The 25,414-nt window shown below is 47.0% G+C and overlaps 1 protein-coding gene across 3 annotated transcripts in view; it reads right to left on the minus strand.

The window, feature by feature from the left end:
• SMARCAL1 (SNF2 related chromatin remodeling annealing helicase 1) overlaps window positions 1-25,414 on the minus strand; it is a 48,986-nt gene that overhangs the window by 10,242 nt on the left and 13,330 nt on the right. For all 3 annotated transcript variants that reach the window (XM_068544503.1, XM_068544502.1, XM_068544505.1), the window contains exons 7-13: window positions 24,660-24,846; window positions 21,089-21,239; window positions 19,308-19,466; window positions 17,517-17,582; window positions 11,160-11,300; window positions 8,464-8,682; window positions 2,497-2,567 (exon numbers count right to left, since the gene is read on the minus strand). In XM_068544503.1, coding sequence (XP_068400604.1) covers window positions 2,497-2,567; window positions 8,464-8,682; window positions 11,160-11,300; window positions 17,517-17,582; window positions 19,308-19,466; window positions 21,089-21,239; window positions 24,660-24,846 — 994 coding nt within the window. The remainder of the gene's footprint in view (window positions 1-2,496; window positions 2,568-8,463; window positions 8,683-11,159; window positions 11,301-17,516; window positions 17,583-19,307; window positions 19,467-21,088; window positions 21,240-24,659; window positions 24,847-25,414) is intronic.

A 25,414-nucleotide genomic window follows, 5' to 3' on the forward strand; every position in this document is an offset into this window, starting at 1 on the left:
CAGTTGGCATATCCCAAGCTTGCCCTGGCACTAGCGCCCTGCAGAGGGTTCCCAGTCCCAGTACAGGTCACCGCTCCTGCACGGGCGGCGGGAAGGTGAGCTTCCTCGGACAGGACACAAGGAGCCCTCGCTCTGCCTGAGGCCATCCCCACACGTGGGTGTGTCTGGGCAAAGAACAGACATTGCTCTCCTTGGAGAAGGACAAACCTCCAAGGTTTCCTATTACAGTACAGGTAGGTGGGGAAAAGGTAAGTGGACTCTCTTCTAAACATCTAAGAATTTTTTCAAACAACACTATGACCAACTATGGTATGGATTTGAGTTCAATCTGTGAATTGTTCGTACTAATAGAATCTACTTTAATCAGTTTGAGAGACATAAAATTTGCCATGATATAAGCAAAAAAGTTAACTGCTACAGCATCAGAAAGTCACAAGGCCATACAATCAACTTGGCCAGCCCATAAACACCACCGCCCCCAGTTTTCCTAATGCCTCTCATCCCTCTACATCTCAGACGTGGCATTGCTGCTCTGCCCTTCCTCACGTCCCTGAGTTACCAAGCTGGAAATATCTGCCGACCACAATAACCTTGGCTTTATATTGAAAGATGTCCATTAAAATGAAAACCAACAACAGCAAAAATGGGAAGAAAAGCAACTATCAGAGGAAATTGGGGTTTTAAGATTTATAATCTAATTTCCACTTACTAGCTGTATGATTCTGAAGTTTAGAGATTTACGTTAGATTTACTCAGTTTCTGCATTTTAACTTATTCTACTGATCTCACGAGGAGTCTATAAATGTGACACGAGTTAACAGATGTCAAAACTGTTGGAAACTATAAATCACTATATAATTTATCATGGAATTGTGAAAAAGTATGTATAGGGTATGTTATGATTTGAATGTTTGTGTCCCTGCCCCCCAGTTCATAGGCTGAAATCCGAACCCCCAATGTGGGGCCTATGGGAGGAGATGGAGTTAGTGTTCTTATAAAAGAGACCCCAGGAAGCGCCCTCCCCCTTCCGCCATGCAAGGACACAGCGAGAAGATGGCTGTCTACGAGCCAGGAAGAGAACTGTCCCCAGACTCTGAATCTGCCAGCACCTTAAACTTGGACTTCCCAGCCTCTAGGACTGTGAGAAATAAGTGTTTGTTGTTTAAGGTGCATGGCCTACGATATTTTTGTCATAGCAGCATGAATGGACTAAGACAAGGTATTACCAAAGTTTATTTATAAGGTGAAAATGGTTAGATTTAAAATTCCTAAGGGAAAAGGGTGGCTCTGGGCCCAGCACTCAATGGACCCTGGATTTTGTAGGTCACAAGCTGAGAGAGCGAGGGAAGGGGCTCACACCCATGCCATGTGTTATTCAGCAGCACATGAGAAATGTCGGTGGAGGCAATTCAGATTAGTGTCTGAGAGAGAAGTTTCCGGGCCATAAAAACCACACCTGGAGTTCACTGGTCTCTTAAACAGTATCATAAATGAAAAGGGCAGTGCCCAGAGGGTGAAGGAGAGCTGCCCAACATTCAGGAGTCTTTGCGGAGAGTCTGTGATTTGAACAATGCAGCAAACTCACTCTCCAACCACATTTAAGGGTGCGGAGGGAGAGGCCTGTGAGGCTGGGAGATGCAGAGGCTGAGTGAGAGGGCAGGGCAGGCTGTGGGTCTCCATTGATCCATGGACCTCGGTCCCCACAGCCAATCTGGGACCACTCAACCCACGCTAAATTCATTTCATTGTAATTGAATCACTTGGACCATTATCCTGCCTGAGTCTCATACAAATGTTAAACAGTAAAAAATTAGGCAAGCTGCACATCGTTAGACTTGCTTCAAGTTTCTATCTCAGTGATATGTGAACAGCAGTGGGTTTTTCTTTCTTTAGCCAAGGCAGACAATTGAGATTTTTTTTTTCAAGTCAGTGAATAATTTTAAGAACAGAAATTATTACACCAGCTTTCGTTGAGAAGGCAGAACGAGACCAAGTGTGACAACAGCCACTTGCCCATATCTTTTGAACAAACGATGATATTCACCTTCTTTCTTATTTAGGTAAATGACAGCTGAAACATGATGTCTTTGGAGACGACCAGAGAATCTCCGTAAGGCAGCTTCTTGGTCTTCTGTGAAACCCCTAATTTTTTTCCTACAGGCAAGTGACCACAGTTCTCTTAGCAAGAGGAAAACTTCCCTTCAGTGCTTGGGTCACCCGACCCTGCTCATAAGTGGCTCCAGCTCCAGCTCACTTGGGTTAAGACAGGATCTCACAGGGACCCCAAGCACATCCTGGCAGGGCTCCCGCGACAAGCCTACTTATGCCTCCTGGGTGATGAGGCCGTGGTGCCCTAAACTTTATATTCAAGGCAACTATCATTCAAATCTCTAATCACTTCTTACAGAGCAATAAAACCGTTCTGATGGACTAAGATAACAGGTATTTCTTTTTAAAAAAGAGAGAGAGACAAGTCGACACTTGGTGACCACTTACATGACAGATGGGATTTTAGCTTCAGCTGTTCGGTTGAAGAAGAGAATGAGGGCTTCTTTCTGCTGCTGTTTCTGTGGAAGGAGAAATAGAGGGTTTAAAGTCTCCCACTCTGAGAACTCCGTGACACGCTGACACAATCATCACCACCAAGAGCTTTACAAATCCCAACATCGATCGCCAGAGCCGAGAGGCCCTGACTTATCCCCTCGCTTTAGCCACGCCACAGGAACTGTCTGGACTCTGGTTTTGTCCTGGGAGACAAAGTAGCATTACAGCTATTCTGTCACCCTTCGAGAACTGTTGTGAGAATCCAGTGAGGCAAGGAACATGCAAGCTCTTTGGAAGGGCATTTCAGGTAGTGCTTCACCATCCATACCAAGCTCATGTGCTCAGCGGGAAGGCAGCCCTGCTAAGCACACCTATTTACTGTAGGTATTACAGCCTGGTGACAACTTACACATGACAGTGGCCCACGAGGTTCCCCCACCCCTTTCCTTCTGCCAACTTGTGTCCGTACCCAACTGACTAAGCTCACCTCTAAGACTTGCTGAATCATTTCCAACTGACCCCAACTAGTCTATTCTAGTATCATCTCAAAATGTTATTCACGTGTTTCTGGCCTGTGTCCACAGAAGGTAACTGACTTCCCTCAAGAGGAAATGGTATTTTCTTTAGAGTTTGCATCTAAATAAATCCCAATAAAGAATGCTAACACAGGAGGTGCTTAACCAGTTTCATAACAATATGAGACAACGTTTACCGTTACTCTTGGGTTCCCAGAGAGGACAGATACTCTCACCATCCTTGATAGGGCAGCCATCCCCTTCCACTAGCCAGCATGGGTTTATAGATGCCCCTACATTTTGGGCCTGGGCCCTGCGAGGCCAGTGATTGACATGGCAGCTTCCTCATGGAACCAAGAGGTGACCCAACAGTAATAACACCTATGGCCCTGAACTCATTAATAACTCAGGAAAGCAGTCACAGCTGGACTGTACCCTAAATTACAGACACCACAGATGGTGAGAAAAGCTACCTGGTCAAAATCGTTTTTTGGCTTTAAACAACATCTCTCCTCTAGGCCTTGACAAGAAAGAAGAAAGAGACCCAGGAACCATAGGAATCCATAGGGGCACTGATGGGGTAGTGGATCCATTTCATTTTCTACATGAGTCGTGGCAGTGGTGGGCACCGTCCCCCTCCTATTTTGTGGCAGCAGTTCAATTAAACAACTCTAACCTCCTGGGAACTCACATTGAAGATGTGATTCTGTGTGTGTGTCTTAACTTGTTTCTCAGCCCCAGGCCCAGTCAGGATTCTGATGAGGCTCTGGACACACACACTTTTCGCGTGTGGCCCATGAACTCACATGGAGTCCATTCGTGTCTCTCAAAGGGTCCCCTGCAGCAGGTTAGGCCCTCCAACCGAATGCGTCCCTAGTAGGATATGCTGAAGGCACAGTGTCAGGCTCCCATCTGACGACCTCACCCGCAGCGTGTATGCCTCAAGCAGACTGCACCCCACCCATTCTCAATCCACAATTAAACTCCTGTTCCTTCAGAGACTCTTGTCAGGTCCTTCCCTCCCACCCACACTCACTCCACACTTGCTCTTAGAAAGGGAGAGGGCAAAACAGATGGAGAGATGGTAAAAAGCACTTTCAGAAACCCTGCCCCAAGATTTAACACGCAGAGCCAATGTGGGTGTGAGAAAACAAACATCATTATTACACACAGCTTGGGGGATGGTACCCTGGGCTAATAACACTTTTGGGGCTGATTTATCAATAGGTACCAAAAGTCTTCAAAATATGCCCATGCCCTGTGATGCAGCAACTCACTCCTAAAAGTTATCCTCAGGATAGAATTGGAGGTACACAAATTCAGATGTAAACTGCTTTTTCAGTGTAGTGTTACTTAGCATAGTGAACAACTGAAATAACTTAAATGTCCAACTACAAACGATTGGCAAAATTACAATATAGCCAGGTGAGAAAACATTATGCAGTCTTCAAATATTATGTTTTAAAAGAACATACAACAACATGGAAAAGGGTACAGATATAGTTTTGTAACTTGCTTTCTTCCCCACTTGATGTATCTTTATAAGATCCCAATTCTGCTTTTAAAATACATATGTTGATTATGTACATAAGTTATAATATATATAGAGAGATAAATAGTATATATTTTAAAGCAAAATACACATAAATTTTATAGAAAAAATACCGAAATGATATATGCCAAAATTATGTAATATAAATAGATGGGTTAATCTTTTTTATAGTATAGTGATAAAAAACACTTAATAAATGTTACATATTATATACTTTTCTTTATTTGGCAGATTTTATACAATAGATATCTATTGTATTTTTAATGTGGGAGAAATCAATAGTTTTATCTTAAAAAAAAAGCTCCCCAAACTGAGGAGACATAATACTAGCCCATTAACTATCTTACTTCTTTTGTCAGCCATGGACTGGGAAATTTTATTTTTTTTATTTATTTATTTTTTATTTATTTATTTTTATTTTATGGCTGTGTTGGGTCTTCGTTTCTGTGCGAGGGCTTTCTCTAGTTGTGGCGAGTGGGGGCCACTCTTCATCGCGGTGCCCAGGCCTCTCACTATTGCGGCCTCTCTTGTTGCGGAGCACAGGCTCCAGACGTGCAGGCTCAGTAATTGTGGCTCACGGGCCCAGTTGTTCCGCGGCATATGGGATCCTCCCAGACCAGGGCTCAAACCCGTGTCCCCTGCATTGGCAGGCCGACTCTCAACCACTGCGCCACCAGGGAAGCCCCTGGGAAATTTTAAATAACCTGCATTCTTTGTTCCTGCCTCTTAGGTTTTTATTAAATTAGATCCACTGGGTTCTGAATTTATTTTTCTACGTTGCAATCTAAATGGATTGTCAAACGGCAGAAAGGTGAGCTGATGCCATCACCAGGAAGTCTGCGTGGACCAGCTCCGTTTTTCTGTTCCTGGTCTTGCTGATCAAAAAACGGCTTTAGACAAAAGATGATTAGAGTCAGGTTTTCTTAGCCTGTGAAGAGCTATCTATTATTTTGGCTGAAAAGGAGAAAAAGCTTTCACTGTACATTATGTTTTATAAATTGGCTGCTTCACCTTGGCTTCTGTGATTTAAAGCTTTTTAAAAAATGTCTTCCTCCAGATGGGAAGGTGTGAGGGAACAAAGAAAGAAATCACTTTTTGACAGGCTAGCAGTGCTTTGCTGGAACCACCATAATGTGTAAAATTGCAGGGAAACTTGGGGCTACAGAGTCACTATAAAAATGCTGGTGGTGGGGTCCTTTCTGCAGATTCACAGACTAAAACCACAAAACCATGATTCTCCATTTTAACACTTTCAGTTCAGGATTTCACAGCCAGTCAGCGCTTGGAAGGCATGCTGATGGCCGTCTGGCCCACGCCCCGGCTGACACTGGCTCCCCGGCCTGGGTTCAGGTGGCAGGAGGGTGCTCCCAGGCAGACCCACGGTTTGTAGATGCACCAAATCTGGGGCTTTACAGTAAGAAAGGTTCTGATGTTCTAAAGGGTCATGCTCATAAATTCATCTGCTACTTGGATTTTCCATTATAAAAATTAATTTACATTAAAGAACACAAAAGAAAACCAAATTTTCAAGAATTTGTCTTACTATCTAAAAGAATTTAGTATCTGGCTTGAGCATCCTGCTGAAGGCAACCTGTATCTATTCAATTTCTCTCTCTTAGGGACAAACTTAAATTTCCCAAGACACCAAGGAAGCACATAGCAATTCTCAAGCACTGGACTGGGAAGACCTCAAGGCCCCCTTCTCCACTGGATTCTTGAAGAATTACACTGCAATTCAGGGTTTGTTTTCACAATCTGCAAAATAGTGTTAAGACTCTGGGCTGAAGAAGCAGAGACAACAATCACACACAACAGGTAGGACTCAGAGCAACTGTCACAAGTCCTTCGTACTTTTCCAGCACCAAGCCTATGAGGCAGGTCGTGACTCCCCTTTTTAGGGAAGAAAATATCTACAAATCCCAAAGAATTTAAGGGATTTGCCTAGCTACGGGGAGTTATAAACACCCAATATTCCTGATTTCCATGGCTCAGCCTAGTCAATTTCACATCACTGTCGATAAACTCAGAAATCAAACTTGCAGGTTACATCTGAAATCATCTTTGGAAAGAGCCACTCACCTAACTATGTACATTGGCGGAAAGTTTCAAAAATGCTTTCAAACCTTGCTGCACTAAGTTCAAAATTCCCATACTTCTTTTTCTTTTTGGCCATACTGCACAATTGACAGTTGCCTCTTGACCACTTAATGTGACTTTCCTCCTCAATTCTAATGCCCACAGACAGCTTTGTCAGTTGTCTACACTGGCTGCTCTCCACCACCTGGTCCAGGAGATGGACTGGGTACAGGTGACGGTGTCCTCTGGGGACTCCCACGAAATACTAATAAACTTTCTTCCATCACACACACAAGGAACTAAAACATAGCATTTTATAAACATTCAGACCTTTGCATCTAAAAAGATCATACATCTGAATTTTTCCCATTAATATTACATATGCTATACATGTTCATTGGTTTCCTTGTCTGGTGGAGTTCACTGGTGGGCAAAAGTTAGTAGACATTAAAGGTTTAAGAAAGTTCTAAGAAAAAACTAAAATTGAGAAAACGTTTTTATTCACTGCGTTTTTTTCTCTAGAAATCAGAAAAAGACACCAACGCTGATTTTAGCAACAGAACACCCTGGTTCTGCTCGTGGTTCCAATGAAATATAATTTGAGAACCACTGGTCTGTATGTCCACATCAATGTTAAGGAACTTTACTTGAAAACTCCACGGCAAAGAGATTATGCCTGCTCACTTCCTCCAGGCCATCCTGATTATTATGTATAATACAGCATAAATTAAATACTGCTAGACAAGTTACCAGTGCATCCTCTACCCTATACTGTTTCTTAAAAATTACTAGCCAGTCTTGTTCATCACATGGTAAAATAACATTAAAAAAAAAAATCACACATTCTGTCTCCTGTCATCTTATTTATTTTGTACTCTCCCAGAAGGCTGGCATCTCATGTAGATCTAAGTTTCTGTATACAGGGTAATATCAAGCCCAGATAATGCTTTATGATAATGTCAGAAAATGTCAATGACTGTCATTTTCTTGGGAATGAAAATTGCAAGGTTTTTATCCCAAGAGGACAGAAACGGGGCTGGTATAGATTACTTTACAGCACTTAGCACAGTATGACACTAAAGACAGATATGAAATGCAAGTGTTTTGAAAAGACAAAGTCACCATAGTGGAAAGAGCCCTAATATATAGGGCTAACAGGCTTGGTTATAGCCTCAGCTCTGCCACAGAGTAGCCATAAGACCTTGGGCAAATCCCACTCTCTGTGAGCTTCAGTTTCCCCCTCTATAAAATGGGGGTGCCAACTTGTTGGCAACCATAAATGACCGTAATAAGGATTAAAAGTTAAGAGGGTTTGAAAACTCTTTGTTATGTAAATGTCAATTTGTTTTTTTGACTAAAGCAAATGACATGGGATGGTTAGAGCATTAACATATATAACAAATACACTTAGGACTAATTTCTAACGACCATTACTAAAGGAAGTATTCTCAAAATACACTAATTATAAACTCCAACTTTCTTTGAGGGATTCAGAATACATACCACCATCCTGTGGTTGCCCTGGGGTTTATCTCTGTGACTGTCCGTCAACAGTGATCTACACACGTAGAAAACTGCAAATTAATACGAGATTTTGGAAGCAGACTAGGTAGGCTGAGAAATGAAGCGGGCTCACCATCCTGCCCGGGGCTGGGGTGAGAGGTTACGGGAAGACAAGGTCGGGGGACTCTGGGTCAGCTCTCCGGTGCCCGCCCAGGGAAGGAACAGCTGTGCACAAGGGGACCTCCCAATCCCCATCTCCAGCCCCGGACTCACAGTGTTGTCCTTGGTGGTCATCTCCTTGGCCACGGCATCCAGGGCAGCTCTGGTCCTGGCGCTGATCTGGCCTGGGGCGACCACCACCATCTTGCGCTGTTTGGCTGGGAGCTGGGAGAGGACGTCGCCCTTGAGGCGTCGCAGCATGACCGTCTCCTCCAGCAGGAGCTTCAGCTCCCCCAGGTTGGAGGAGCCTGAATAATCCCATCCCCAGGGCAGCTGTGGAGGCAGAACCGAGACACAGCTCGTGAGAGTCCCCAGGGCCAGGACCAGAGCCGTCACCTCCGGGAATGGCCTTCTCACAACCCTCTCTTCCCTTGGCTTTGTTCAGAGAACTTCAAGTGGCTTTAAGGGATGAATAAAACCTCACAGAATACAAATGAGAAACAGGAAGGAAAAGGAAGAAAGAAAGTCAGGAATGAGAGAACCAAAAACGTGTATCATGGCGTCCCACAATTTGGCGCTAACCTTTCTGGCAGCAAAGGCAAGATGTCAAGTGGTTTGATGCCTGCTACATTCAAGAACAAACGAGACACTCAGTTGTCAGACTCTTCCCATACACTAAATGCAGAAATTTTCCCGAGGGCTTACCCTACAGAGCCTGGTGCACAAGGTAACAGATGATGCTGTAATATCTTTACTTGATGAGGTTTACAGGGATTATGAAGCTGTTCTTCCCCAGCGTGGGCCTCACCATGTGTGACCTGGTGAATGCCATCGCGGTGGCCATGGTGGAGGCGGCGGAAGGGAAGAGAACCCAGAACACAGGTGCTGCAGTCTTGCTGAAACCAGAGGAGGGTTTTAGAGTGCCCAGGCAGTCCTTCATAAAAATGGCTCCTTCATTCAGCAGCTCAAGGAGGCAGTGAGCAAGAATGTCTACTTCCTACCACACAGGTAGAGAAGATGTTACCAATTAAAATAAAAACCCTGTCCTTCACTAACAATCTTACTGGAAACAGGACTGACTTCTACGGTCTTGTAGAAAATCAGGGAGCCAGGGTGTCTGCTGCCTTAGGGTTTCAGCTGCTCATTTTCCCTCGTGCCTCACCCCACCCTGGACTGTGAACCACCGAGGGCAGGGGCTAGGCTTGATCATTTTCGAGGGCCAGTGGACCTAGTATAATGCTGGAGATGTGATAGGTGTCCTGTAAACCTCTGCTAAATTGAGAACAGGAAGAGACAGCCAAAGGTGGAGAAATAAAATGATCAAAAACTGCTTCTTCTTTTAAAAAAATACACTCTGAAATCAACTGGAAGTTCTCAGCAAATGCCTTCATGGTATAGGGTCGAAAATGAGCTCGGCATGGGGCATTCTTTTCAGTGGCTTCTCTTAATGCAAGAATCTGGCCACAGTTAAAAGAAAAAAAAAAGTAGGGACTTCCCTGGTGGCGCAGTGGTTGAGAATCCGCCTGCCAATGCAGGGGACACATGTTCGATCCCTGGTCCGGGAAGATCCCACATGCTGCGGAGCAGCTAAGCCCATGCACCACAACTACTGAGCCTGCGCTCTAGAGCCCACGAGCCACAACTACTGAGCCCACGTGCCACAACTACTGAAGCCCGCGCGCCTAGAGCCCGTGCTCTGCAACAAGAGAAGCCACCACAGTGAGAAACCCTCGGCAACCAGAGAAAGCCCGCACAAAGCCATGGAAGACCCAACGCAGCCAAAAAAAAAAAAAAAATTAATTAAATACATCTATTAAAAAAAACAGGTTTTAGAAATTGTGATTTTTAAAAATTTTTTATTTTTTAATTTTTTTGGCTGCGTTGGGTCTTGTTGCTGCGCACGGGCTTTCTCTAGTTGCGGCAAGCAGGGGCTACTCTTCATTGCGGTGCACGGACTTCACGTTGCAGTGCCTTCTCTTGTTGTGGAGCAAGGGCCCTAGGCGTGTGGGCTTCAGTAGTTGTGGCTCGCGGGCTCTAGAGCGCAGGCTCAGTAGCTGTGGCTCATGGGCTTAGTTGCTCCGCGGCATGTGGGTTCTTCCCGGACCAAGGATTGAACCCGTGTCCCCTGCATTGGCAGGCAGATTCTTGACCACTGCGTCACCAGGGAAGTCCAGAAATCACGATTTTGATTGCAATGGCATTTGTTTACAAGGCTTCCTCTGCCATTTTTGGAGAACGGAAGCTGTGCAGACTATAGCTTCAGGGGCAGCTGCTCCACTGGCACCGTATTCATAGAGATAATTTGCAGGTCAGAGGCTTCTGGCCTGCTGACCAGGCACGATTCACTATAATGAGTCGACATTTATGAGCAAAGGCCCACTGATGAGAGCCCACCAGGGGAGCCTGAGATCATGCTTCCCACTCCACCTGTTCAAAGGCTTCCTCTGTCCTTTTTGCGCAGAGTATGTAGGGCCTTGGCCTCACCTGGAGCTCTCCTCAGTGCCCTTCTCTGAGGCAAGAGCTGTTGGCTTTCAGAGCTCCAGGCACCTACGCATTGGCCACTGGTCGCTCTACTGGAAAACACTAACCTGGAATCACCACAAGCGTTAGAACTCGGAGGGGCTGCTCTTATCTTACCCTAGAGGACACTCCAAGGTCAGAGTTAGGGGCAAAGCAGAGCTAAAATCTGAATCCAGCTCTATGGCCAGTGCTCTTCTGATCACACCACAGCCGAAAAGAAGGAATGGAAAGGGAAGTGTGAAAATCAGGATGGGGGTGGGCAGGGAAGAGGGGGAATAAAGAACAAATACCCGCTTGGCGCCACAGTAGCGAAGTCCAAAGGTGTGGAACTGAGGGAAGAAAGTCGGCCTGACGGCAAGGATCTGCGTGTAGAGCTCTGCCGGCCGGGACATGGCTGGGGTGCCCGACAGTAAGATCACCCTCTTGGCAACCTAGAACACAAAAGCCCAAGACGCTGAGACGCACAGAGGACATGCAAGGGATGTCCCCAGCACCCCCAGGAGTTGGAGCCGAGGCCCCCGGAACAGTACACCCCTGGAATCTTGCATGAACACCTTCACTTCCTCGCACTCTGACCGCAGGTACTTCTCAAGTTCATGCATCTTAGATCCAAGGTAGATCTAGATTCCAAAGACACTATGGCTGGCCTCACTCCAGAGCTCTGGGTGACCACAACCTGGGAACTCTAAGCGAAGGAAGGTACCATGACCAGAGAAAAAGAGCATGTGTGCTCCAAGAACCTCACGGTGTGACCCGTGTAAGAGGCTGGGCGTCATCTCCTAAGCTGCCTCGGCCACACCCTCTGCCCGCATCTACTTTAGCACTTAGTCCCTTACACTGAATTCTATCTTGTCTGTCTCCCTCACTAGACTGCAAGCTTCTTGAGACCAAGGACTGGGCTGTGTCCACCTTTGTTTTCGTAAAACAGTGGCTGGCACAAAGTAAGCAATCAATAAATATTCACTGTATGCCTAACAATATTCACAAGGAAGCTAACTGGTGTCCTATGGAACGTGGAGTAAACTCAAAGAATCCAGCATGGTTAGAGGAAGGGGAAGTAGGGGAGACAGCAGCAGGTCCGAACTTTTTCCAGGATGGATTTCTGACACCCAAGCTGAACCTATGATTAGATAATGACACCTAGGACCAGCCCTTTCTCAATCCCAGGAGAAAGCATCAGCAATGGCCTGTGTATAAGCTTCTATTTGTTTTCTTTAGAGGAAAAAAAAAAAGGCTGTCACTAACTCAGCTGCACAATGCTTTGAGCCTAGAGATCCCTGATTCAAGCTCATTTGGCAGTTAATAAGGACTTTAAAAGGTGGGACCCGGATCCATCTACCCTACACTCAGCCCAGGCCTGCAGCAGCCTGCTCAGCTGAGGGCAGGACGGGCATGAACAGTTGGTCAATTCCAATGACAGACTTCGGGTTCCTCCTTATCCTGACACCGACCTGACCCAAGAAGACCAGACCCAAAATCCTACCTCTTACTCAGATGAGAAAGAGGGTGAGATAAAAAAGGAGACACTTCCCTACTGTACTAGAACATGGAATGGCCAAAGATCACTGGAGGTAAAATCCATTTCAGCTCTGGGAAGGGACCCTACTGGGGGGCTCAGTTGTCTAGAAACAGCTTGTTAACCTAACCACTGTAACCTTGAGTTAATGATGGCAGCATAAGGCAATCGCATGCAGTCAGTCGCCTAGGGGAGGAAATTAGGTTTTCAGATAGATACACTGCCTCATCAAAATAAATAAATAAAGGTGCAGCAGAGGGAAGAAAAAGGATTCTTTAAAAATATACAATATGTACCATTCTTGAGATGCACTTTGGCCTCTCAGCAACTGCCAATACCTAATTCCATTATGACAGGAGAGCTATGAATTTCTCCAGCTATAATTTCCCACAGTTCAATTACCTGGGCCTTCTAATTTCCTACACGGTTTAATGCAGACTCATTAAAATAACAATGAGCTTCTTGAATGACGCCTATAGCACCACTTGCCTTGGCTCAAGACCATTTCAATGAAACGGGGAAAATGAAAAGTCTTATCAGTAAGAGAAAATCAGCTCATCATCCAAACCTATTCCCCACGTCATCACTGCTGTAGCCTGGGGATGGAGCCCGGGCAGCAGCTCACAGATCAGGTACTGGAAATTAACTCCAGGGTTCTCTGCCTGATATTTATAGGACGGAGTTAACATGGAGTCAGACCTCCCATATACTGTCCAGACTAGGGGGGATGATGGGACCGTTGAAAATGGATGCCTGTGGGTGTTAAAAAAAGCAGAGGCAGCATTATGGAAAGAGAAAAAGGCCAGCTTTGAAAAGAAACCAGTACGGCGTCTCATCTATTAGGGAATGACTCAGCCTGCTCCAATACGGCGTCTCATCTATTACGGAATGACTCAGCCTGCTCAGCCCCGACACGTCTACTGTCATCACTGTCATCCGTAAGGCCTTTAATCGTGTCCGGTTTCACATGGTTTATACGCCACCCTCTACCCTTGAGAACTTCCAGTTTAGGAAAATATAAATGCATAAAACTACATAAAACAAACCTAAATTGAACGCCTTACAGGTAACTCTTCTAGCACCCAAGAAACCCACGATGGAACAATGGAAAAAAACGATGTCTATTTAAGCGTCAGAGAGAAGTTAGTTGATTCACACGAGCAGGGGACTCTTCCTGCAGCCTGCCTGATCACAATGGGGGTGAGAGCAGACCCTCCAGCGGACCCCACTCCCGCTCTGGGCTGAAGAGGCAAAGAGCCATCTCTCCAAACGCAGAGGGACTGGGTTTTCGACTCCCTGCTTGTATATCACAAGTACTGCCATTGTAGTACTGTAGAAAACATCCAAAACCTGGTTACAAATCCAACAAAAGGGATCAGATGATACACATTCTGACAGATTTATACAGTAGAATACTATTTGTAAGAATGAGGTCCAGTTATCGGGAATGAGGTGGCATGATCACCAAGATACACCATTAAGGGAAAAAAGGAAGGTGCAAAACTGGTTGTAGAACACTCTAGGGAGGGAGAAAGGAAACACACGTTGAATGTACTGACATGGGCATAGACTAATTTTTACAACTAAACCCCAAAATCCAGTAACTGTGGCTGTCTTCAAAGAGAGAGATCAAGGGACTGGGGGATCCAGAGTGGGGAGAAAGAGTTATTTTTCACTGTACACCCTTCTGTACTCTTTGAATATATCATCTAGTTAAACTACTTCAATGAAAAAGGAAAAGAAAAAGCTCAGATACCTTAGACCACTATTCTCATCTGATCTAGCCAATCGACAGACATAAAAGGACTCTACTCCCACAGAAAGAGAAACAGCTGTTTATTAGGGGAGGATGGTGGGATTCTGAGGGCCTTTCTTCTTCTAAAGAAATAATCTAACTGGTTTAACAATAAAAAGCACTATAAATAAAAAAAAAACCACTAAAGGAAACTCAAACACACCTCACTGCTCACAATGGAAAAGTCAGATACCCTTCAGGGCTGGAGTCACATGGAGAAAAAGACCATGTGATTTGGCCTGAGCAGGAGTGAAGGTGGTGATGCATGGCCAGACTGGATTTCAGAGGCAACTATCAAAAGGTAAAACTACAACCCAGAAATTCTGAGTGGAAGAATTCATCCTAAGAGGACAAAGTATACAAGCTATGAACATACGGATGAGGTTCACTTGCAGAATTATTTATAATAGCTAAACAGTGTCCAACACTAAGGGTTAAATCATGGGACGCGTCCATACCACAGAACGCTCCCAAGCCATTAAAAATGATCGTGCCCTACAGCTGACATGTTAGAAAAATAACCAAACTGTTAACAGTGGTTTTCTGTGTTGGAGGGATTAAAGGTGATTTCAGTTTTGTTCTTTATAGCTTTCTGTCTTGCCTACTTTCACACAGTTGACCCTTGAACAACACGGGTTTGAACTGTACAGGTCCACTCAGGCAGATGTTTTCAATAGTAAATACTACGGTACTATACTGCCCGAGGTTGGATGCATGTCAGTATGTGGAGGAACCTCAGCTATGGAGGGCCAGCTAAATATAAGTTAAAGGCACGCTAAACCCACGTTGCTCAAGGGTCAACTGTAGATGAAAATAGAACCACCCCGCTTAGCAGCCCAGGAAAACAGTGCTGTTGGGGAAGAAAGATGTCACATTTCCCAGGGGGCAACACCACCAGTTTCTTACGACCTAAGCAAAACGTCCTCTGCATGCAGCTGCTGTTTCCATTCAGGAAACCCACATGATCTGGCCTATCTCACAGACAGTAGGATATAACCTAATTACCTCACCATGAACATCTGCTGAAAATATTTTGACATATTATCAGAATATAGTTCTAAGAGGCGCACAAGTTAGAGGAACAGTCAAGTGGTATTAAACTCGGCCCTTCTTTGGCTCTTCAAAGGCATTATTTTCCTTCTTCCCAACTCTCCTCTTATTCCCAAAATACCTAGATTCACTCATTTCCTTAGAGTATCTGATCAGTGGTTCTCAACAGAAATGGCGAGGGGTAATTCCCCCTTCCTCCCCCGGGACGCTTGGCAAGACCTGCCAAGACAATTTTGGTTGTCACAACTGAAGGAGCCAGTGGCCTTTAGTGAGTAGAGGCCAGGGATGCAGCTAAATGTCCTACGATGCCCAGGACAGCCCTGTGGATAACAACGAATTATCCAGCCCAAAATGTCAATAGTGCCAAGGTTGAGGAACTCTGATCTCGATGGAAATACAGCAGAGAGGTGGGAGGTTTGATTAACAGAATAACACAGGATGCCTCCTCCTCCTCCTCCTCCACTCAACTGTGCCAACGGTCCAACACACGTGAAGTCAATGTTATGGATGACAGTGGCTTCGAGACACCCATGAACAGGCTATATTCACGGGTCCTGTTTTGAAACATTAATTCATCCGAGTTCTACGGCCAATGCAGAGTAATACATACTAGTTAGCAGTTAAAATTTTGTTTTAAATGTGTCACTCTGAAATATACCCAAGATCTGAAAAATGTAGACACTGCTTTAAAAGGTCTGGCTCAGAAGCACATATTTCAGAAACCAATATTTAAGTCCAGCTTGCCTGACCAGGCAATGAGTGCATTAACAAGACAGTTGCTAAGAAGTTTTCCTATTATATCTTTAATGATATCATCTACCTACTGTGCAGTTTCTTTTGTCTAAACAATCAGCGGTACAGATTTAATTTTAGTTATGGCTGTAATATTGGAACCACAGTACCAGGGTCTATTAACATTTTTCAAAAGAAAACATATTAAAATTCCCCAAAAGAAGGGTCACCACTTTGGGAAAAACATTTAAGTGTGTCCATAAATGGCTCTCAACCTATAAACATTTATAGGTAATTTGGGCAGAGAATCAAGGTTTTTAAGTAAAGGACCTTTAGGTTTGGAGAGAATGACATAATCCTGCTTTGGAAGATGTTATCATATTACCTGTTACTCCGAACACAAAACAAACTTGAAATGAGCAGACACTCGAGTGTGTTTTGTGGGGAGTTGGAAAAACTTAATTTTCAAATGCTATTAAGTTTCACCAACATTTAGCATATTTGTTTTCCCTAGCTTAGGTACAACTTAAAGCTTCTTTTAAGCAATAAAAGCTGCAGTTTTAAAATCGGGAGCAACCCAAAGGCCACTTTACTAGAGCCCAAGATAAACATGTGCTTTTGTTTGCTCAGTTCATACAAACCAAAGGAGATTCCCCCAAAGTCACCTGTGAGATATTTCTACCTTGTTATGAGAGAAAAGACTACTTTTCTAATTGTACAACTTTTTTTCCTGAAGTAGGAAAAAGCTCACTCCAAATAGATGGAAGGAAATTTGGGGGCCTTCCCTCTGTTGGGGATGGAGGGGCTGGGACACAGAATATAGACACCGAAGTGTGTACCACACAAAGCATGGAGCTTATACTGCAGGTCAGAATAGAATGCCTTTGGATAAAGATTCAAAGCTGCACTGTACACACACACACAGACACACACCCACCCACACCCCTTCTGCTCTGAAACCAGGACTCAAGCAGCCAAAGGCTCAGCATAGGTTAGACCACCTCAGAAAAGGATGCGGATGGCTGACCTTCCTGCTAACAAAACAGCCTTACGGCGGCCCCAGAAAAGGGTATCATCTTATTTATAAAGCAGGTCTCAGCTTTGTGGCGCCTCTTGCTGACGCCCACGGCCTGGTTCTGAGTCTGCACCGTGAGAGCTTTGCCCCGCAAGCCACGTAGAAGACAGGCAGTCCCTCCTGGGCTGTTTAGAGGGCCCGCTGCTGGAGGCTGTCCCTCTGCCTTGTCCAGGAGGAGCCCGAGGACAGTCCAGAGTGAGTTCCAACCTGGCCTGTGTCCTTCAACAGGTCTTCATCTTTGAGGGACAGACGACTGCACTGACCACTAGTTCCTCAGCAGGATGTTAGGAAGAAAAACGAATCTGGTACCGAAGTCCTAGGCAGAGATGCCCTGAGTCAATGCTAAGTCACATCCACGGCCTGCAGCCCTGGACTTGCGGCCCCTGCTCCCCTTGGACACCAGTCCAGCCCGAGCAAAATACAGCAGATCTCAGTGCCGAGTGGGCTCAGGCACCAAGTCTGTCCTCAGCAGCACTCACCTTGAGGAGGGGCACAGCTGTACGACAGCGGGCAGTCTTAATGTTTTTGAGGAAGTGAGATTCATCCTGAAAAGAAACAGCCACGTAAGTGAACAAGGCCAAATCCTGAGTAGACGGAGAGAGAGAGCCCACGTCAAGCTTGACCCTGGTACGGCGTCGCACTGAGGCTGCCTCTCTTAGTGCTTTCTCCTTCAAGGAGACGGCTGGGGGCCTGGGCAAGGACCAGGCTCTGGGGCACCTTCTCTATGACATTGTGAGCAAGTCGCTTCATCTCTCAGGGACAGTTTTCCACTTGCAAAGTGGGGCTGGCAACTCCCCTGCCCTGCCCACCTCGCACGCGGCACGGGACAAACCCCTGCAAGGTGCTCTCCTATCTTGTCAGGCTGCACCGCCCCCCTGCACAGCACTAACGCCGTGTGTTGAAGACCCGTGTGTGCCCCGAGCTGGCTCAAGGCTCTGCGGCCCAGCCCGCGCCTTCTCCCCCGCTTCCCTGAGCTCCCACAGGCTCTGGCTCCCGCGTCTCCGAAGGCCCTGGAACGGACTGTAATGATCTGCGTGTGTGTCAGTCTGTCTCACTGGACTGCGGCTCCCCGGAGACCAGGGGCTGACCGCTCGCTCCACACCCGCGGTACACAGCCCTGTGCAGGGTCCAGAGCTGCCTTCGACCTCTGGCTAGCTGAGCCAATGGACGAAGGTGCCTCCCTCGCGGTCAGCTCACTGCCGGGAAACCCGAGGCAGAGGCCCCACTGCAGTCTTGTTGACGCGAGTGACTCAGAGGTCCTCAAAGAGTTTTCTAAAAACCCTTCCTTTCGCTCCTTCTAGATGAGACGTGCACTAGACAAGACGAGCAGCAAGATCTGGGAGGCCGCTGCAGGTAGAGAATCCTATCTTTAGAGGAGGAAAACACCACTGGCTTTTTCAAGTCACGCGTGTGAATAAAAAACCTTTCGTGTTACCCGGAGGCACTGGGTTTCCCTGTTCTGCCAAGAGGAAAAGCGAGGATAAGCTTCCCCTGGAAACCATCCACCGCAGGCTTCGCCCCGGGACGTCTGTCACCTGGACTGGGGGTGGTAGCTGGCTGGACGGGGCTGGGGACGGGAGAGACTCACTAGTTTTCAGGGCTGTATTTGTGAGCCACGTAGACACACTGAGTACTGACAGAGGAGGCTGGAAGCCAGTCTCTCTAGACTTTCCTTCTGGAGTACGAAAGGAGTTAGAAGAAGGAAAGCGGCAGCTAAAAGATGTACCATCACATCTGGGAGCAGGACTCTAAACTCTAAAGCCTGCTTTAAAAAAAAAACAACTAGGGTAAAAATTGCTTTATTTTGGTAGGAAGGGAGCGTCCGTTTATCAGCTGGAAGAAAATCTATTAACTGTTTGAACTGCACGTCTGAGTCACGCCGACAGGAGGGCACCAGATGGAGGCACAGCCCATGCTGTCCAGGCTGTAGCTCCTGGAGCCCCGGGCCGTCGGGGGTTCACGTGCTCGCCTCCATCATGACCCCCCGTGGGGAGAGGTGGGCTAGAAACCCCCAGCACAGACCTAGTAAACCACAATTTTTCAAAAAGGGCCCGCCCCTGCCCCAGAAGATCCTAATATGTAGCCAGGGTCGAGAACCACTATTTGAGAGAAATGAAAGATCATTTCCCTACAAAATAAAGCCAGTGATTTCTACTCTCCTAGAAACCTAGTGAGGCTCCATGAGATTACAGATATGGACATTCTTGGAGTTCTCGAGCAGAAAGTTTCCCCAGAGATAAAGTACTTAAAGACTTTGCCAAGTCACTTACAATGATGACAACTCTAAAAGGGGGTTTCAGCTGCTTTTCTAACTTGCTCAGAAGATCAAAACTGACAATGTTGACCAAGCCAGCTGTCAGGCGGTCCTTCCCAGTCACCACGACGTTGATGTGGTCTGGGCTCAGAGACGGCAGCCATTGACGGAAGGCCTGGGGGTGACAGGAGAGAGCAAAACCCAAGTGGTGATCCAGCCTGGCAGCTGCCAGCTGTGGCCCCGCTAACCCACCCACCGCCTCTCTCCACGTGGACCGACGTGAACGCTCCCTAAAGACAAACTCGGTCTCTTCCCCTCCCGGCCCTCCTGCATTCATCATAACCTTGTCCCCACGAACAACTGTCGCTGCCCTGTTCCTCTCACCCACCCACTCCCCTTCGCTTTCCACTAACGGGACACTTCCCTCCTCGGTAAGCAAGCACTTGTTAGCAGTCGCTTTGGGGTGTCTGTGGATTCCACTTCTGTGACCTCTAGATAGATGACAAGTTTCTGCAAGGAAAGAATGCAACTCTTTTAAAGAGGAATTTTATAAAGGAATTTTTAGCAGAGCCTGGTACGCCAAAGGCACTGACGATGATGAAAAGGTTCAGTGCTTTCTACAAAGGCACCTGCTTTCCCCAGAAATCTTGCCATCTCTAGCCAAAGCCAGTGCCTGGAGCCAGTGGACGGCCACCAGGTGCCTCTGTCCTTGGCCGGGGGTCTGGGTGCTCCCAGTGAGCCTGGGCTGACACCATTCTGATTCCAGGAGCGCTAGGCCAGGCTCTGTCCTGCTGATAAGCATCTGACCATCTGCTCTTCCCTAGAATTTCCGAGGGTGCTGTGGGAATCTAACGTGTGTTGAATTGTTAGCTCCTAGAGGCTCTGGCACAATTCAGATCACAAGGACAAGAAAAGAGTGAGGTACTGTTTCGACATGCACTTTTTTAAAGTTTTGCTTTCTCCTGGGTTGGAAGGGCATGTCTGGGCGTCAGGCCCACTGGCTGCAGGCAGAGCTGCCTCTTCCCCAAGAGCAGCTCACAGGGGCTTAGTAAGAGCCTCGGCATGAGGAAGCCGACAGCCAGCTCGAGTAGCATGAATCTGGGAAAAGCTACGGACGATGAACCACGTCTTCCGTCCTCACCAAGTTTGCTTATGTAGAGTTTTATTCATTTCATGGGACCCCTCTGATCCCTGGATTTACGGGAGACAAAGCTCACAGCTGAGTGATAATACAATGGTCATGTCAGGTTTTTCTGCCATAAAGGTGCCCGGTAGACTGTGAACCTCCTGCCCACACCACCTGCTACCGGTGTGGGCCCTGAGCCCAAAGTCAGGAGGTGCGACCTCAAGGCCCCGGAACCGTTCCTCACTAGCAGCAAGCATGGTGCTTAACCTCTTGGAGAGGCAGTTTTCTCATCTGTCAATGGGGTTAATATCTTGTGCCTGCTGCACACGGCTGTTTAAGGATGAAGGGAAATAAAGGAAGTAAAACTATTTTGAAACTTAAGTGGGGTAGAGGTGAAAGGTGTTCTTCGCAGGGGCACCAGAGGTGCTCGGGAAGCGTCTACTGACAGACAGAAGCAAGTCTGAGCTTGGTAAGGCCTTGCCCTTCCTCCCTGAAGGTCTAGCCTGACTCTAACTCAGACAACCAGGAGCCTGGCCTCAGCAGGCTCCCTTCCTCCTTCAGCTGAGACAGATCTTTCGAGCTCCCCAGGTTCTGTCCCCAAACTGTCGTTTGATGACTCTGACGCTGAGGAAAGCCTTCCTCGTTAAAATCACGGCACCAGGAGAGCTGACCTGCTCCCAGGTGAAGCGCACAGATGACGGTACCACCACCAGGAGCGGCCACTCCTTCCGGTAATAGGCGGCTATGCAGATGGCTTGGATGGTCTTCCCCAGGCCCATGTCATCAGCAAGCAGCAGGCGGCCTCTTTTCGCTATGGCAAAACTGAAAGCAGACACGGTCAGGACAGAGCACGGAGTGCTTCCCAGGGCGTCGGCTAACCCGCCATCGAGCCGCCACGTGAAGCCACACGGCTGCCCGGCACAGGCGAGGCCCAGGGGATATAAAGGAAGAGCGTGGGAAACAGTCCCTAACGAGGGGCTGGGAGGGGCATGCTTGTCACATGAGGGATCTGCTGGGAAGGGAAGAAAGAAGAGACGGTGGGGTGGAAAAATGGCTTTCTCAAGATCAGAGAGGACTCTGTACGCATAAAGCTGGCAAAGATAGAAAACGCTGGAGAAAAGGAGGATGACCAGAGAGAAGGATGGAGCAAGAGTGTTTGTTAAGAGGAGCACCGACCTCAGCAACGCATCTCATTACCTAGCAGCCTCCAGGGTCCCCAAGCCCTCCAGGGCAGCAGCCCTTGCTTACAGTTTGTGAATAAAGCACGGAATTATTATTCTACTCCTTCGGAGCCCGACTGGCCTGGGTTGGAATCCCAATTCCACCACCTGGGAGCCGTGTGCCTTTATGCAAGTTATCTGACCTCCTCGTGCCTCCGCTGTAACGTGGAATAATGACGAGGCCTACCCCAGAGAGTGTTACAGGGGTTCATGATGTTTAAAGCACTTAAAACAGCGCTTGGTGCCGTCGTAAGTGCTGGGGAAGTGCTTCCCTCACAACAATTATTCCCCCAAAGGAGAAAAATAACCAAGACACAAACAGTGATGGTGACTTGCTTGACTGGCATATGAATCAGTGAAAAGCTAAAAGGATCCCCAGTGCCAGATGCCTGGTCTCCTGCTCCAAACACCATTCCTCTTTCATCGGAATTCCTGAAGAACTGATCATTTGCTCAGGAACCTGATAATAAGCCAGTCGACTAGCTCTTCTCCTTTCCTTCTCACCCAGAAAAGACAGAGAACGTCCCCTCTTCTGACCAGCAGCTGCTATGGCCCACAAGAATTCCGAGGTGCACATGGCCTTTCTGAATTGCCTGGAAACGGCATTTCCGCCCTTCAGAAGCCAGTGCCCAACAAAGGTGGGAAAGTGAGCAGCGGGTCTGCGGGTGGCGTGAGCCCAGGACACCCAGGCTCAGCAGACAACGAGTGTCCTGTCGTGGTCCTGGCACTTCTCTGTCCTCCCAGCTGCCACACGGCCCACCCAGTGAGAGGTGGTGCCCCCCTCCCCTCCCCACTGGCCGTGGCCACCAGACTCCTGCAATGAGGGGGAAGGGAGCCCACCCTCCCCTTGTCATGCTGACCTTGGTGAAATCTTCCGGACCATTTCCGGGATCAACTCAGACAGACGCATGCGGAGAGACAAGTATAAAAGACTTATTTTTTTTACATTACTTTCTGATTTACAAAACTGGTGGTCAGGATGGCCAGGGGCACCTATGCAACGAACCAGGAAGGGCCTTTTGTTTCAGCCTCCGAGGCGTCGCTACCATTTACAATGTCTGCACGGCTTCATCCACCTGGTCATTCCCAAAGCAGAACAGACCCTTGAATTTCATAGCCTTTCCTTTTACTCTGCCTTGAGGTAGTCCAACTAAGGAACAAAATGATCACAACTGAGAACAAAGATGTCACCTGGATAATAGAGAGACAATCACACAGCTGAATGCCGTTTTCAACAGTGTAGTTTGGTATTACACAAAAGACGCTGCACTCATCATCAGAAGACAGGATTTCAGCCCCAATTCCACTTTTGGAAACTGAGCAGCTTTAGACAGAGGACTGTCTTCCTTGGTCTCAACTCACTCCTCTATTAAAAGGAACCGTTTAGACATTAGAGCAGGCTGATATCTATCTAAGAGATTTTGCTCTGTACATTTAAATGTACATTTAAATGAGTTTCCAGTTATAGTACTTACATAAAAAACAAAACAAAAACGTGGAATTGACAGCCCTTCCCTTAATATCAAACTCCTCCACTTCAGGGAATGAAAGTTAAAAACTGGAATTAATGCAAAGTTTTGAAGAAAGGCTGCAAGTACCATTAGCAGTTTCAGAGCCATAGAGAAAAAGATGGAAACAGCTGGCTGTGCTCTGGCTCTGATGTACATACCCTGGGGTGCCTCGCACCCACCACCTCTCAGCGTGCACCGCATGTGCCCAGGGATCTCCAGGGGAGCCATGAAGAACCTGGATTCTGAAGACGGGGGCTGCCCAGGAGCTGGGGGTGGGCAACCTCTCTCAGCATTAATGAAGGAGAGGGAGGAAGAAAGATGAAAGGGAAAACCCACCTTGAGCCTGGGTAAAACGAGGCCCAAAGGACATCTCAACAGATGAAAGAAACGGCAAAGTGCGTTATCTAAGAGAGATGGCAGCTGGAAGGCAAAGGAAGAAAAGGGTGTGGGCAGAGCTGGGACCGTGGGGATGCAGTGAGGCCCCACTGTGCCCAAACTGCACCCGGAGAACAAAATCCTACAGAGACAGCAGCCAAGCTTTAACCAAAACACCACAAGTGGGCTGCACGTGGGCAGGCTGCCTTCGTGGGCCATGTCCATTGACGATGTAGGTCCTTCCTTTGCATGGGGCTCTATCTCCAACCACACCGCCTGACATCAGATCTAGCTCTTATTATTTCTACACGGAGTCTCAAGACAGCCTCTTCCCTCTCCTCCACCTCCCATCTTTCTACTAGAAGGCAAATTCTGGGGCAAATCTGTCATTTTGTTTCTCCTAAGAAACTCTGGAAAAAGGGACAGGTCAGGACACGGGCTTATCTTTTTTCTTTCTATTTCAATATAAGAGCATTTTCTTTTGGAAAACCACCACCTTACACTCTCAGTCCAAGTAACTGGGGTGGGGCAGCCCCTACCCTTTCACTCCAGGGATGGGCCTGTCACCTGGTCTTACCAGTAAGACCTCCGAGCCCCCCAGGACACAGTGACTGACCAGCTCAAGCGTCAGCACCAAATTTCAGATATTTCAGTGTGGGACCCACTAGAAAAGAGGTGCTTCCGCTGGGCTGCAGAACCGATGGGTGCAAAACGGAAGCCCCTGGCTGCCCCCGCTGCCACACCTGAGGAGCACCTGGCTGAGAACAAAGCAAACTAAGAAGAAAGCAGAGCTGAGAGGGGTACAGAGTCCTGATGAGCTCTTTAGAGACCCTGGGCTTTCTATTACACGCAATGAGAAATCTCTTTTCTTACACTACTCTGAGTTGGGTTTCTGCACACTTGCAATACTAGTTAATTAGGAATGCAATTCCTAATTAACTTATGGAATTTGAAATCAGTGGTTACAATCAGGCTTTGGTGACAGCACACCTGGGCTGTTTAATGCTAATACCCAGATGCTTCTAGACGGCTGTGAAAGAGGAGCATTCATGAAAGAGGGAGCATCTGAAGCCAGTCTGTGGTGAGCGATAAATCTGAGCAGGAGAGAGCAAGAGGAAGACAGATGAAGAACCTACTTGACTCCAACTCTCTGAAAGGGCAGCAGGCTAGACACAAGCTTGGAATCCACTCTGGACAGGTCTGCCTCGGGGATGTCTGCCACGGGACACAAAGACGTCTTCTGGAGCTGAGCGGCGAAAGCCAAGGTGAGAGTCTTGGGCAGAGGATCCAGCTGAACTTGTGGAAGGCAGCGCACCCTTTCCACTAGAAAGGAGAACAGAGGTGTGTGAATTGGAGTGTTAATGTCCAAGATTTCTGAGGGGAAAAGAAGGGGCTTTGAGATAGAAAGTTCAATGGCTGGAATTCTGCTGCATGCCATCTTCTCCGAAAAGTAACTGGAGAGAAAACTGGGTGCAGACAGATGCATGGCAGAGAACCAGTTTTCCCTCTCTATTCCTAGTGTCTGCAAACAAGAGGGCACTCAGTAATGCAAAATTGATCTTCACTACACTACACAAACACCGGAAAGAACTAAAGTGTTCTTGTGACCGATCTATTTCTAACCTCAAGTCATTTAAAAAATTATCTTAGTATTCCCATTCAATAAGTAAGGACCCATATTCTTCAAAAAGCAGCCCAGGAAAAGCAAGGCCTAAAATGAATAAATCTTGCCTTGTTTCCAACCTCCTTATGTTTTATTTTGGTTTCAATGTTTGAGAAGATGGAGAACTTTAAGCTATATGCTGTCAACAGGCAAGGAAGCACTGTGGTCTATGCAGAGAAGCTGTTAGGTATTTCCAAGAAAGATCAGTAGGACAGTAGTGCTATTTAC

This window comes from Eschrichtius robustus, chromosome 5, assembly GCF_028021215.1.
Source record: "Eschrichtius robustus isolate mEscRob2 chromosome 5, mEscRob2.pri, whole genome shotgun sequence".
NCBI lineage: Eukaryota > Metazoa > Chordata > Mammalia > Artiodactyla > Eschrichtiidae > Eschrichtius > Eschrichtius robustus.